This window comes from Durio zibethinus, chromosome 2, assembly GCF_047325235.1.
Source record: "Durio zibethinus cultivar Kanyao isolate XHJ-2024 chromosome 2, ASM4732523v1, whole genome shotgun sequence".
Lineage (NCBI taxonomy): Eukaryota > Viridiplantae > Streptophyta > Magnoliopsida > Malvales > Malvaceae > Durio > Durio zibethinus.
In genome coordinates this window covers 28,464,086-28,479,003 of record NC_143163.1, presented here as the reverse complement: position 1 = coordinate 28,479,003, position 14,918 = coordinate 28,464,086, and the positions used below count along the sequence as shown (strand labels likewise).

Below are 14,918 nucleotides of genomic sequence, written 5' to 3'. Positions count from 1 at the left end.
TCATATCATATTTTTATGTATCAAATATGATACGAGAGAAGTATCTTTTATCACCGGAAGGATGTTCTTGTGAAATGAAAATGAGTATGAAATCCTATCCACGAGCGCTCAATGGAATTTTCTCCAGGCATCTCTGCTAAAATGCGCCGAAGCCGTCTCTTTCTGAGCAGAAAATATCAGCGATGTCCGAACAAAACCCAACCGTTCAGAAGACCAAAAACACAAAATAATAGTAATAATGCTAATAATATTATTTATTAGGATAAATTATATTATAAGGAATCCCATTTTTCATTTTCAAAAACTTTATAGTAGAAAATACAGAAATTAAGATCAAAGCTGAAATTAGTAGTATTAAAAAAGAGAAAAAGCAAACGAAAACGGGGAGAAAGAGAGATGGGAAGCACAAGCAGCAGCGCTGCTCTAATCTCCCATTTGCAGCTCAGCAAAAGCTGCTTCAAACTCGTCCAGTCAGCCAGGACTCAGCTCAAGCTCAACTCTCTTAAATTCAGCCATTCAAGGAGACGCACGTTAGAATTCGCTGCTTTGCGGAGCAGGAAAGGTTTTGGTAGAGCCGTTTGTTTCGCTGCCGTTGATGATGATGTCAAAGGAAATCGACAACAGGACTTCAGTAAAACGTGCAGCGAAGATAGAGCTGGTATCAACGAAATCAAACCTAATTTTTTTTTTATTTAATTTTTTTACAACTTTTCGTAATTGCTTGCTGTTGGTGATTTGAGGCTTGGTTTCATTGTTGCTGTTGCTAGTTATTGTTTTTAATTTCCTATGAAGATGCTATAAAACAAAAGCAAAAGGTCAATTGATTTTTTTCTTAAATTAATATTTTAGCTTAATTACTGTTTAAATAAAATTGAATGTTTGGGCTTAAGTTAGATATTTTACTGACATCTGGTCCTGGATGCTTTCCTGCTTTGCTCATTATCTCTTTTTATGAAGTTGATAATGATAAGCTTTTTTATTGGAATTTGAAAGAGGGATTTGGTTGTGTGTTGAGGGCAATTGCACGAACGAAGTTTAAATCTGTACTTATTCATGAATGGGAGATTTTCAATGAAATATATGTTGTCAGAGAAGGTTGGTGTTATGGGAAAATATCTCCTTAATTCAGGGATGTGTGCTCATGCTTAGTTGGTCTGCATCAGTTGTTAAATGATTTAATCTAGAAGAGGAGTCTATTCTTTTGTTCCTTGAAATATTAGAGTGTCTAAATAACTGCTTCTGAATGAATATTAACTGCTCTTGGATCAGATTTATTGATCTTTGACATTTTAAAGATCAGGTTTGTTTCAGCAGTGGTGCTGTAAGTATAAGAGGAAGACTTAATTAATGTTATGTCCTTGGACGAGAGTTTCGTCATGATGGTAAGGGATTGTGAGCAACTTAGGTGCAACATTCAAGAACCCTGCAGAAAATGAATGAAATACTTTAGCCAGATACTCATAACCTTGATATATGGTTTTGACTTTTAAATGCCCTAATCTGATCAGTAAAATTTCCCTTATCACAAATGTTTTCTCTATAATATGATTTTTTAACATTTATAACAAGATGTATATTGCCATGTTGCAAGCAGCAAGGAAAGCTAAATGCGAAGGCACTTTTCTTATACCTGACTGAGTAAATCAGAACAAACTTGCTTTTGCTTGAGTTATTTTCTACTTAAGTGGTCAATATATCAACAGGCAAACAGGAGCACAAACTGAATTTTTCTGGCATTATGAGATGTGGTGCACTGTGGGATTAGAAACAATAAAAATAAAACCAAAACATTGAAAGAAAACAGAAAAGAAGCTAAAATTAATGTAAGGTCAAATTGTAAAACTACTTAGCAAATCATATTCAACAAAAATATTACTACATAATATGTCTAAAAGACTATTTATGCTAGTATTATAGTAGTTTTTCATTGTGGCCCTTGGATATATATAAACCACATTTAATCCTAACCATTTAAACTCATTAAAAGATTACATGCTGGTCACATGACCACTCACTCAAATAAAAGCTTAATTACTTACCACAGACCAGATTACAATGACAAAAATAAAAGAGCATATCGAAATAACTAATTTAGATAACTTTTGGGGTTGCTCCTGCATCAATCTCCTCAGGTTGACAAAATGACCTCCTCAGTAGTGAGAACTTTGGTAGCTTCAGCATAGACTTCCTGGATTCATTTGAGGGAAGAGAGGTTACTTTGCTGGAATCATTCTAAGCTTTTGCCACAAGCAGCTGGACCATTTAGAGTTAACCAGTGTATTTTGGAAAATGCTTACAAAATTGAGCTACAAGGAGATTATGTAGTTTCAAACGCCTTCAATGCTTTTGACTATTCTCCATTTTATGAAGATGAGGAAATTCAGGATTCAATGTCCATTTTATGAAGGTGCCATAATTGTTGTTGGAAGTAATGATCTTCAATAATGTTATTCTAGCACTACAAGAATCGTATCAGCTTTTAGAATATCTGTCCACAATAATTCATAGCAATATAATTATGTTTGCACATTTACTTAGGTTTTTTCTATTCTTAGAGCAAAATATCCCATAATGTACTGTAATTGGGAGTGTAATTTGAGTAAAATAAACCTTTTAGTTTTCTCTATTTAAGGTTTGTATCTCTTGGATGGATTTCCTTAGAGTCGTGAACTTTCTTGAACTCTTTTATTTAGGGTTGTGATTTTTGTATCCCTAGAGTGTGGCGCTACCTTGTCTTGTATCTTTGAAGTGGTGTATCTGAATCCCCAAAGCAGTGAGCATAACAATTATTTGTGGGTGCGTGATTAAGGGTTTCTTCTCATATCATTCCCTTGATCCACTATCATCTCCCCTCAGGACTAAGAACAAGTCCAATTTTAAAATGTGATGTATCACACCGCACAATGAATAGCTTATCAAAATCTGATAGTACTAGAAGCATTACTGTGGAAATTGAATGTATATTGAAAAACTGCTTTTTTTCAATTATACAAGAATCTTAGGTTTATATACAACTAACTAGGGGTTAAACTAGGAAACTAAATCTTCCTTAATTCTAGGGATATAAATTCTTAATTCTAGAGATACAAATATAAATATACAGATTACAAGATTACAACCAGCTGTAAATAAGTGTTTTCTCACACTCCCCCTCAAGCTGGTGAATAGGTGTTTTCCATTCCTAGCTTGGAAATAATTTCTTGAAATGTTGCACTGCTGAGACCTTTAGTCAACACATCTGCAAGTTGACCCTTGGTTGATACATAAGGTGTACAAATCAACCCACTGTCTAGTTTCTCCTTTATGAAATGCCGGTCTACTTCAATGTGTTTTGTTCTGTCATGTTGCACAGGATTGTGTGCAATGCTTATTGCAGACTTGTTATCACAGTAGAGTCTCATTGGTCCATCCCACTTGATCTTCAAGTCTTCTAGGATAATCTTTAACCATAGTAGTTCACAAATTCCTTGAGCCATTGCTCTGAACTCTGCTTCAGCACTTGATCTTGCCACCACATTCTGTTTTTTACTCCTTCAAGTCACAAGATTACCACCTAAGAAAGTGCAGTAGCTTGAGGTAGATCTTCTATCAGTTATTGAACCTGCATAATCAGCATCTGTATATGTTTCTGGAACTAACCCCGAATCTCTTTTGAATAAGATAGCTCTCCCAGGATTGGCCTTCAAATAGTACAATATACGGTAGACAGTCTGTAGGTGCACTTCTTTAGGACTATGCATAAATTGACTTACCACACTCACAGCATATGCTATATCAGGTCTAGTATGTGAGAGATAAATGAGTCTTCCAACTAATCTTTGGTACATCTCTCTATTTACAGCAGCATCTTCATTAGCTTCTCCAATTTTATGATTAGGATCTATAGAGGTATTTGCAGGTTTACATGCAAGCTTCCCAGTTTCCTTCAGAAGATCCATCACATATTTCTGTTGTGAGATAAAAATACCATGCCGTGAGTGAGCTACTTCAATTCCTAGGAAGTACTTCAATCTCCCAAGCTCTTTTATCTCAAATTCTCTAGCCAAACACTGTTTTAGAGATTCTCTCTCTTTTTCATCATCTCCAGTTACAATTATATCATCAACATACACTAATAGAACTGTGACTCTCCCTGAATCAAAGTGCTTGATAAACAATGTGTGATCTCCTTGACTCTATTTATATCCCATTGCTAGCATCACTTTGGCAAATCTCCCGAACCAAGCTCTAGGAGACTGTTTAAGGCCATATAAAGCCTTTTTTAGCCTGCATACTTTGTTTGCTTCTAGATGACCTCCAAATCCCGGTGGAACCTTCATATATATTTCTTCTTCCAAATCACCATGTAAAAAAGCATTCTTTACATCAAATTGTTGAAGCTGCCAATTGTAATTTGCAGCCAATGATAACAAAATCCTAACTGTATTCATCTTGGCAACTGGAGGAAAGGTTTCCTGATAATCCATTCCATAGGTCTGAGTGTAACCCTTAGCCACTAACCTGGCTTTATACCTTTCAACAGTACCATCTGCCTTGTATTTTACAGTGAAAACCCATTTACACCCCACTGAATTTTTTCCTTTAGGCAACTCTACCAGTTCCCATGTCTGATTTTTCTCTAAGGCCTCCATTTCTATTTTCATGGCTTGCCTCCATTTCTCACTGGATAATGCCTCGGATAATGTAGTTGGAACAGAAATAGTGTTTAGGCTCACAAGAAAATTTTTTTGGGATGGTGAGAATTTTTCAAATGACACAAAATTAAATATTGGGTATAGTGGATGCTTGGTACATTCTCTGGTTCCTTTCCTAATGGCTATAGGCAAATCATAGTCACTAGTTATAGTTTTAGGAGATTCATGCTCATTTTGAGAAACAGAGTCAAAAACTGTAGTTACCTCATTTCCAGAGTTAGGATCTGGTTCTTGGACTGGCACTGGTTCAGGATCTGAAACTTTCCTTCTTGAGTACACCTGTAATTCCTTCATAGAATCAAGAACAATATTATCCTTTGTCACATCTTTCGTATTTGAAATGGGTTCAGACTTAAATTCAATGTTTGACTTGGGCTCAGCAGAAACATGTTTCGACTCATAAGAATTAATGGGTGTAAATGGTGAAGAAGGGGGCAAATCAAGCAAAAAGAAGTCTTTATCCTTATCTTCCATGAATGAAGTCTCCCCCTGAAGATAACGTTGAGTAAAAAATGGTTTATTTTCTTCAAAAGTGACATCTGTAGACACATAAAATTTTTTGGTAGGAGGATGATAGCATTTATATCCTTTTTGAGTTGAAGAATACCCCACAAAAATACACTTAATCGCTCTTTGATCCAACTTTCCCCTGTTATGACTGTGAACATGAACAAATGATGTACAACCAAATATCCTAGGTGTGAGATTGTTTGTGGTATTGAGGTTGGGATAAAATTGTGAGAGTAGTTCTATAGGAGTTTTAAATTCCAAAACTCTTGAAGGTAACCTATTTATAATGTGTGTGGCAGTGAGAACAGCTTCCCCCCAATAAGATTTAGGTACATTTGCTTGAAAAAGAAAGGCTCGGGTTGTGGCTAATAAATGGCTGTTTTTTCTCTCTGCCATTCCATTCTGCTGTGGAGTATTAACACAAGATGACTCATGGATAATCCCCTCTTTTTGGAAATAGGTGGATAGACTTTGGTTGAAGTAGTCTCTTGCATTATCAGACCTAAATCTCTTGATTCTTACTCCAAATTGATTTTGGATCATGTTTTGGAAGCTTAAAAACACACTATTCACATCTGATTTGGATTTAAGTAAAAAAACCCAAGAGACCCTAGTACAATCATCTATGAATGAAACAAACCATCTTGCACCAAAAATATTAGGAATTGTAGAGGGACCCCAAATGTCACTATGAATCAAGTAAAAGGGAGTATAACTTCTTTTGTTACTGATTGGAAAAAACACACGTCTATGTTTTGCAAATTCGCAAATATCACAATGAAAATCTTCAACATTTAATTCTTTGAACAAAGAAGGAAACATGTTTCTCAAGGTTCCAAAAGAAGGATGTCTAAGACGAAAATGATAAAGCCAGATTTTGTCTTTATTGGAAGATTTTTCAGAAAGAAATGACAAAGGTAAATTATTTTTGATACTACTTGTGTTATTTGATGTCTCAAGATAATATAGTCTATCCTTCTCCTTAGCAAGTCCAATCATCTTCCCTGAACTTTGGTCCTGAAATTCACAATAAGAGGGATAAAAAGTTACTTTGCAATTCATATCTCTGGTAAGTTTTTGTATAGATATCAGATTAGTAGACAATCCAGGAACATGAAGAACATTTTTGAGAACAGATGAGGGATTAACTTGAACATCTCCTAATCCTGCCACTGTGGTAAGTGAACCATCAACAACAACAATTTTCTTATTACTAGGACATAGGTTATATGTACTAAACTTTTGTGGGGAATGTGTCATGTGGTCTGTGACTCCTGAATCAATGACCCAAGAACTCGTAATAGGCTTAGCCGAGACATTTAATCCATGAGAACCGGAAGCTTTACCTAAACTAAAAACTTTACCCAAAGAACATACTATAGTAGGCTTTTCAAGGATTTTCAATAAGTTTCTCAGCTTTTCAATCTCTTCCCTGTTGAATTCTCCTTGTTTCTGAAACATCTGTAGTACTCCAGTGATTTTCCCAGTTAACATTTCCTCAAATTGGGTGATAGTGATATCTTTCTTTGAAAGGGTTCGGCAATGAAGGCCTAAACAAGATTCGACAATGAAGGCCTAAAAAAGTCGGCAATGAAGGCCTAAAAAAGTCAGCAATGAAGGCTGAAAATTTTTCTTCCCAAGAAGAGCCTAAAGCTCTGATACCATGTGAAAATTGAATGTATATTGAAAAACTGCTTCTTTTCAATTATACAAGAATCTTAGGTTTATATACAACTAACTAGGGGTTAAACTAGGAAACTAAATCTTCCTTAATTCTAGGGATACAAATACTTAATTCTAGAAATACAAATATAAATATACAGATTACAAGATTACAACCAGCTGTAAATAAGTGTTTTCCCACAATTACCTCTATCATCAAAAGCTTAATTTGTTCAATATCTCTTTTTTGCAAAATTTGGCCAGTCATAGCTATCTGTTTTCAAGCACTTAGTGATTGAACTCATAATGGACTGAAATTCCTTAACTCCAATAGAATGAAGCTACTCCATCATAACTTCAAATTTCTTTGATTGATTTAGGTGCTGGCAACTCTCTACTGTTACACCCTTTTTCTGGATCTAGTTAAAATCCATCTGCCATAGATAATATTAAATCCCTAACACACTGCCTCAAAACACAAGAAAGAGAACTTGTTCAAGTCTATAAAGAGTTTCTCTCTAAGGACTGCATCTAAAACTTCCAGAAGTGAGTGAGTGTTCTTCCTTAGATTTACTATAAATTAAGATGACATCAAGATAAACATCCACCAACAAGTTCAAGAAAAGCTTTAGTGCCTTAGTTATAACTCGCATGAGTGTCTTAGAGGACTACAGACACCAAGTAGCATCCAACCATTCTAATTAAACCAGCATAAACTTGCTTTAGCTTAAGTCATTTGGTAACATTTCTTTTTGAAAAAAAGAAAAGGACATTAGGTTTTCATCTGTAATTTTTTGTTGCGAAAAACTTAATGATATCGTTTTGTTCTAGCTGCTTAAGTGGTCAATTCTATCAAAAAGCGGAAGGGATCACAAACTGAATGTTTCTGGCATTATTGGGGTGAGGATGGGTTTCAACGAGCAATTTGCAGATTGCTTATGACATCTTTAAACTTGTGAATATTTTTAGGCTCCGAAGGCACTTACAATTGACACTAGTCATAGAGGCAGATATTTGGATTATTTTTGTGGTGAAAAGAATTCAAGTCATCTTCACAGTCCATTTTGATGGGCCTTTCTTATGATATTATTGATCATATTGGATGCTTGAAGCAGAGGAGGTGGCATTAACAGAGAGCGTAGTTTGGTGGCTCTTTAGTGATCCAAATTCCAGAGAGGATAAATGAATGATTATATCTTGGGACTTTCTAATATTATGCTTCATTTCTTCCCTAAAAAATTTCTTTAAAGAACCTACTCCCCGTACAGTTGTTGTTCACAGACAATACTTTACTCAAATCAAAGTTTTGTGTTAAAGGCATCCAATCAATAACCAAACGACAGTGAGGGGAAAGGTCAAAAGGCGATATAAGGCCATCATAGATCTCAAATAACTGATCTGGGAAATACCACCATGAAGGTCTAGTTGAAAACTAAAGGAAATGGATCCACTGTGTGGATTTTGCAGACAGGAAAATAATCAATCAAGGTTTGGATACCATATTAAGAAATACTACCAGAAGGCCAGTTGGTAATAACTGGATTTATGCAACCAAGAATATATGGCTACCTACTACAAAATCCAAGCTTAGTGATCTGAGATATAAAAACAATAGATAGTTTCATTCAAGATAGTATCTTATTTTCAAGAGAACTACAGATCACAGAGATGTTTTTAAGTCCTTGTGCCATGAGAGCTCACGTTTCTTTTTGGCAGGATTGTTGGAGTAATGACTCTTCACTCTTGCAGAAAACCAGGCCATATTTGCTATTTGCAAAAATGGCTTGCTTCCTTGGACTGATAAACTTATGCACAAATTGTGTTTCATTTTCTACCTGGTTAAAAGTTTTGTGAAAACAAGTAATGGCTGTGCAAACACAAAAAGGGGGAACTTTAGTAGTTTCATTGTAGGACCAAAGATATTGGCAAGTTCTTTTATTCTTGAAATGTTTAATTTCACATCTCTAGAAAGGTGTGATCTGCATTTGTTGGATTGCTTTGGAATTATATAATTTTCTTAATCTAATTCTCGATAATTGTACATTCAGGAGCTCAATAGATTTACATGCTTTTAGCTAAAATGCTGACATCTCTTCTATGATGCATGATATAGATGTGGCTAATATCTCAATTGAAGAAACACCGCGAAGGTTTGAGCAGAATACTGAAGGAAGTGCACTCTATAATCTTCTTTATCCCAATAAAGATCTCCTCCCAGATGATAAAGAAATGACTGTATTTGATCATCTTGAAGAGCTACGTCAGAGAATATTTGTGTCAGTGTTGGCTGTTGGAGCTGCTATGTTGGGATGCTTTGCTTTTTCAAAAGAACTGATAATGTTTCTTGAAGCTCCTGTTAAAGCGCAGGGTGTACGATTTCTGCAACTAGCTCCTGGCGAGTTTTTCTTCACCACTTTAAAGGTTAGATTGAATGAAATCTTTTTGTTTTCAGGATATGAATACTAGTTATTGGTTGCAACAGTTTATCTGTTTTTATAATAATGGACTTAACATGGAATGAGGACTAACTTTTCTCTTGCTTTATTTCACGTTTATTTTATTTGTTTATTATTTATTTTTGAAACCAACCATAGCAGATACCTTTGGAATGATGTGCTACCATATTAAGGAAAGCTTTAAGCTCATGTTTGATACACAAAATTATAATAAGATAAGATAATATTATGAATATGATTAGATTAAATAATGTCATCTTATGTTTGATGTCTGCAAGCATTAAGATAGGATAATTTATTTATTGGTCAAAATTATCCTTCCTTAAAGTTTATACAACTTAAATTATTGATGTAATTTTTAAGGGTATAATAAGACACTTAAGTTTAATCCCATGGATTAAAAATAATCTACTTCACTTTGGGAGGATTGAATCACATGTACCAAGAGGATCCTATCACTTTCAATTAGATATAAACCAAACATAATATAAAGTGATTATTATACTATCTCATCCATCATCCTATATACCAAACATGACTTAAAAGTTCTGGATTAAATTATGTAAGAGCTACTTTTGCTGCATAGTGTTATAACTACAAGAATGTGACATTCCAACTATACTTTTGATTCTATCCTCCCTGATTAACTTTAGCCTGCAGCTTCACACTATGTATTAATATTTTCAACTTTGATTAGATAAAATGCTAGCTGCTCATTACCTTGCATCTAAAACATACAAAAGAACAAAAATGGAAAAAAAAAGAAAAAGGACCAAGCTCAAAGAAAGAAATGAAAAAAAGAAAATATAAAACTACTCTTGATAACAGTTGATTTTGTTGATGGTGTTCTGCAGGTGTCAGGATATTGTGGCCTTCTTCTAGGAAGCCCTATAATTCTGTATGAGATTATAGCCTTTGTTCTTCCGGGTTTAACAAGAGCAGAGAGAAGGTTTCTGGGACCTATTGTATTGGGCTCCTCAATTCTTTTCTATGCTGGTATTGCTTTCTCCTACTCGGTTCTAACTCCAGCAGCCTTAAATTTCTTTGTTACTTACGCAGAAGGGGTTGTGGAATCTTTGTGGTCCATTGATCGGTACTTTGAGTTTGTTCTGGTGCTCATGTTCAGCACAGGCCTGTCTTTCCAGGTATTTCCTACTTCTATTGGGGTAACACAAGAACATATATAGATTAGCCACCGTATTTTGAAATTCTGAAGTTCACATCTCTCCAAAAATTGAAAACTAGTTTGACTTTCTTCCTTTTTCCTTTCGTAAGACTTCAGCCTGATGATTCTATTAGCAATGTGAGATAAACGTTTCAATTTCTGAATTCACGTTTTAGGGGAACTGAAACTGGTACTGTCTCATGATGAGCACAGACGTTTAAATCGAAGCTTAGATGGCTCCATTTAATTTATTCTGCAGGTTCCTGTTATACAATTTCTTCTTGGACAACTTGGTCTTGTGTCAGGGGACCAGATGCTTTCCATTTGGAGATATGTAGTGGTTGGTGCGGTTATTGTAGCAGCTATACTTACACCATCAACAGATCCTCTTACTCAGGTGCTTCTGGCGGCGCCACTTTTGGGTCTTTACTTGGGTGGTGCATGGGTTGTTAAGCTTATCGGACGGTGATCACTTCACTATCCAAAACTTCAGTGGGGATTTTCGCAGCGGCCAGTGCATTTCAAGCATGCTCGTTTTGTATATTGTTAAAAAAAATGAGACATAACGACTGGGTGTAAGATCAACCAGTAAATTCTTTGTACTGAATCTGTATAATCATTGTAGAAATATATATCTTAATTAATGACAGCAACGTTCTGCATTTTACTTGCTGACTCTGTTGTGCTGGAGCGATCCAGTTCAGATTCCATTTGTTCTAACACGGTTGTCACTCTAGTCATTGCAAGCCTAAACAAAGGACCCAGACGATGTTTGAAAACTTTCCATCTCTTGCTGTACTTCATTAATGCTATTTGATATTTTCCCCAAAGCCAGCTTTATTGCAGCAATCTCTTTGAGGGGAGTAAAGACAGGCTCCAGTATCATCAATCTGTGCTCCCATTCCTTGACATATCTTCAATAATTCCTCTAGAGAATCCACAAATTTACTAGTGTCATATGGAGTTTCTAGCTTAAGAAACCAGCGATGGTGCAGTTAAGTTCCTTTTATGGTCACAAGTGTCTCGGATACAACCCCTTGAGCTAGTTGAGCAACTTTCATTTCTTCAGGCGATGAGTCGGTTGCTAGATCATCCTCGCTTAAGTCATCATCTTCAGGCCTGCTTTGAGCTTTGGTAGGAGTGTCATCAGAGGCTTCATCTCTGAGGTCAGAGCAAGCAGGCTTGAGCTCCTTGACCTGTCGAAGAGCATCCTTCATAGAAACTGCTACCTGCGTTATTGCACACCCAATCGCTATCACATTTGTCGCAGGGTCCTTCTTAAGAGCAGAACATGCCTCCCATACTGCTCCAACAAACTGAGGCATTGAAAGTTTTTTGTCCTTATAGTGAGATCATGCTAACACTAAATATAAGCATTTTTGTGTGTATTGATGCAAAACAAAATTAAAATTAATCATTTGGATGAACATATTCAATTTTTGGTCATAAAGAAAGGAAATGGATGCAAAAGAGCCTCGAGAACATAGAATCAACTCTCGACGTAAAAATTGCCCAGCCTTGTTAGCATGTATTCTTGCACATGAAATTATACATTAGTTAATTCTAAATTTAAGTTTCTTCTTTTGTGCGACTGCAATCATATTCCCTAATGAACTATTAAAACTAAGAAAGGAGACTGCTAAATAATTTTTGCGGGATACTTACTGCACAAACAAAAACACAAGTTAGGGCATGCATGAACAACATGCACACTTGCATAAACAATTCATCAACGCCATTGACAAGCAGATAAATATTATTTATCAAGGTTCAAAATTAATAACACAAACTCAGTACAAGAGAAAAGAACAAACAATTATCCAATACATTAAAGCATTGCTTGAAACAATTTAATTGGATAAGTGCTTAAATATCTGTATGGTTTAAAAGAAGGGGGCTATACCCTTATAAAAGACTAGTCACCCTTTATCGCTACGGAAAAATGTATCATTTCAGTACTGATTCTTAAGTGTAATATACTTTCAACATCCCTGTACAAAACACTAGCTAATTATCACTACTGTTTACATCCTCAAAGTTCACTAAAGATTAAGAAATCAACCTCTAAAGAAAAAAAAAAAAAAAAGAAGAAAGAAATCAACTGCCAGATTAAGTGTTACTTACATACAACTAAACTAACCCATTTTCTTCGGCCAAAAAAAAAGTATGACCCTTTACCTCTTCACATTAGATTTTAACGCTTACATGAATGGGAATTCATTTTTAAGGTTGGATGGGGTGCATTATCAAGTAGTTCTGAGAAAAAGAGAATCTATTTACAATATAACAAGACAGATTCCTTCATTAACCTAAAACTGCAATCAACAACCTGTTTCACGGATTCATGGATTCTTGAAGAGAGAGTTGGGCCAGCGCCAACAGTGCTTCGATGGGAGAGCAAATGGAAACCTTTTAGCACATTGAAATATGATGTTATGTTCTCCCCAAGTTGTTTAGCTTCAGGTGCTTGCCCATTCCAAAGCATTCCAGCTGTTAAACATACAGAAGAAGCAATAATCACTGAACTCGCTGAATCCAAAATACCGCACAGAATTATAGGTAAAAAAAAAGAAAGTAATCCATTCCTTTTAGTATGAAACAAAAGAGAATCTTGGAAATAAAATAGTATGATGTTAGACCAAAAAACATCCCAAAATTGCTAGCTCGAACTTAAAGCCTATAAAATCATTAATAAAATCTCCATAAAAGAAATTTCCAAATCCTTGATTAATGAAACATATAATTCAAATATCAAATACGGTGCAATGCAATTTCAATGCACATGTGAATCTAAAACCTTTGCTTCTAAACAAGCAGAAAAAAGAAGCGAAATTGTCCAAAAACTCGCATATAAATTCAAATTTGTTTTGTGGCGTTAATAATTTACCTATCTTATTAGGGGAAAAAAAAAAGAAAAGAAAGCCCACTACCCAAGTGAAAAAAGGAAATTGGAAATACCAATAGTAGCTTGCTTGGAGAGTTGTTCAACAATCCGGATAACCTCAGTCCAGGTCACTTTCTCCAAAGAAAAGGAAGGAGTTTGATCCAACATCTTCGTACAATAACCCAAAAACAGTCCAACATAGGCACAGAAAGCGCCCAAATGAAGTTCATACATGTGAAGAAAAGAAAAAAAGAAAACCTGGAAAGTTTCATGGATGGTATTGTGGTGGGCAGTGAGTGCTTGACCGAACTGATCTTTCTCTGTTTTTTCCATCTCTGTCTCATTCTCCGTCACCGTTTCTGTATCTCCTATTTTTTTGGGGTTAATATTTAAAATACCCCTTATTATACATCTTCTGTTAATTTGGTCCGTAAAAAAATAAAAATATCATTTTGATACTTTAATTTTTATTCCGTCAAACATTTTGATACGTGAAAACACTCAATAAAATCATACCACGTGTCATAAATATTTAATTATCACCATATTAATCATTGCCACATCAACAAAAATTTTATTTTTTTGTCTATTCTTGATTATTTTCTTTTTTTTTTAAATTTGAATTAATAATTTTTTAAAAAACAATTTATGATTTTTTTATTTAGATGTTGATATGAAAAATAGATGATGTGATAATAATTGAATATTTCTATCACGTTTTATGATTTTATTGGATATTAGTGTCACTTAAGTAAGTTGACTAATAAAATTAGACTAGAGTATCAAAATACATGATGAAAGTATATAATACCAAACTGATGAAAATATATAGCACATGGATATTTTCGTATTTTACTTCTTTCTTTTGTTTGGTATCTTTTCCTTCAATTTTATTTTGTTTATAAAGCCGTCGTTGGTTGTCACTAAAAAATAAACATTTGTTTATTTATTTCTTTATTATTATTATTATTATTATTATTATTATTATTATTATATGTAAGTAAAAAATTTTGGTAAAAAAAAAAAAAATCTTACGTGGATAATTTACAATTGACATGTGAACAAATTAAAAAAAGACCTATGTCCTTTAATAAATGCATTTTATTTATATAAAACAGTTTTATTACTTAAAAAAATAATTAGTTAGCTTGGGAAAAGATAATTAGTTAGGTTAAATTAATTGTACTTACTCCCTTTTAAATATCTATTATTTTTTCCTTATATTATTCCTTTTAAATATCTATTATTTTTATCTTATATGAACAAGTTACAATTAATTTAATTAATAATACAAATAAAATAAAAAATTAAATAAAAAGCTAATTATTCATGAATATATTTCCATATCTTATAATTAGTGCATTCTAATATTCATACCTAATATACATGGATGAAGAATTTTATTAAAATATTAAATGATAGTTTTTATTCTCCAAAAAATTAATAGTTTTTATTGTATTCCATAAATTATTTTCATTTTTACTTTTTATTTAATTTAATGTAATAAATATTAAGAACCTTGAACTCCTTGCTATTATAAATAAGAG

The 14,918-nt window shown here is 34.1% G+C and overlaps 1 protein-coding gene and 1 pseudogene across 2 annotated transcripts; one reads left to right on the top strand and one right to left on the bottom strand.

Moving 5' to 3' along the window:
• The first annotated feature begins 264 nt into the window (after positions 1-264).
• On the top strand, positions 265-11,154 carry LOC111317779 (sec-independent protein translocase protein TATC, chloroplastic-like). The gene is made up of 4 exons (XM_022920187.2): positions 265-658; positions 8,980-9,287; positions 10,177-10,467; positions 10,747-11,154. The coding sequence occupies exons 1-4, from the start codon at positions 397-399 to the stop codon at positions 10,954-10,956; spliced, it is 1,071 nt and encodes a 356-aa protein (XP_022775922.2). The 5' UTR covers positions 265-396; the 3' UTR covers positions 10,957-11,154.
• Positions 11,003-13,754, bottom strand: LOC111317780 (uncharacterized; annotated as a pseudogene). Its single transcript, XR_016331586.1, has 3 exons — positions 13,446-13,754; positions 12,768-12,977; positions 11,003-11,844 (listed from the first exon to the last, which is right to left on the bottom strand). The product of XR_016331586.1 is annotated as an uncharacterized LOC111317780 (transcript).
• Positions 13,755-14,918: the final 1,164 nt, after the last annotated feature.

What these genes read in the sequence shown, in the direction of transcription:
- LOC111317779 (XM_022920187.2), top strand. Translation starts at nt 397, where the DNA reads ATGGGAAGCACAAGCAGCAGCGCTGCTCTAATCTCCCATTTGCAGCTC. An exon ending in TTTTCTTCACCACTTTAAAG is followed by an intron (nt 9,288 to 10,176) that starts GTTAGATTGAAT and finishes GGTGTTCTGCAG; the next exon opens with GTGTCAGGATATTGTGGCCT. An exon ending in GCACAGGCCTGTCTTTCCAG is followed by an intron (nt 10,468 to 10,746) that starts GTATTTCCTACT and finishes TTTATTCTGCAG; the next exon opens with GTTCCTGTTATACAATTTCT.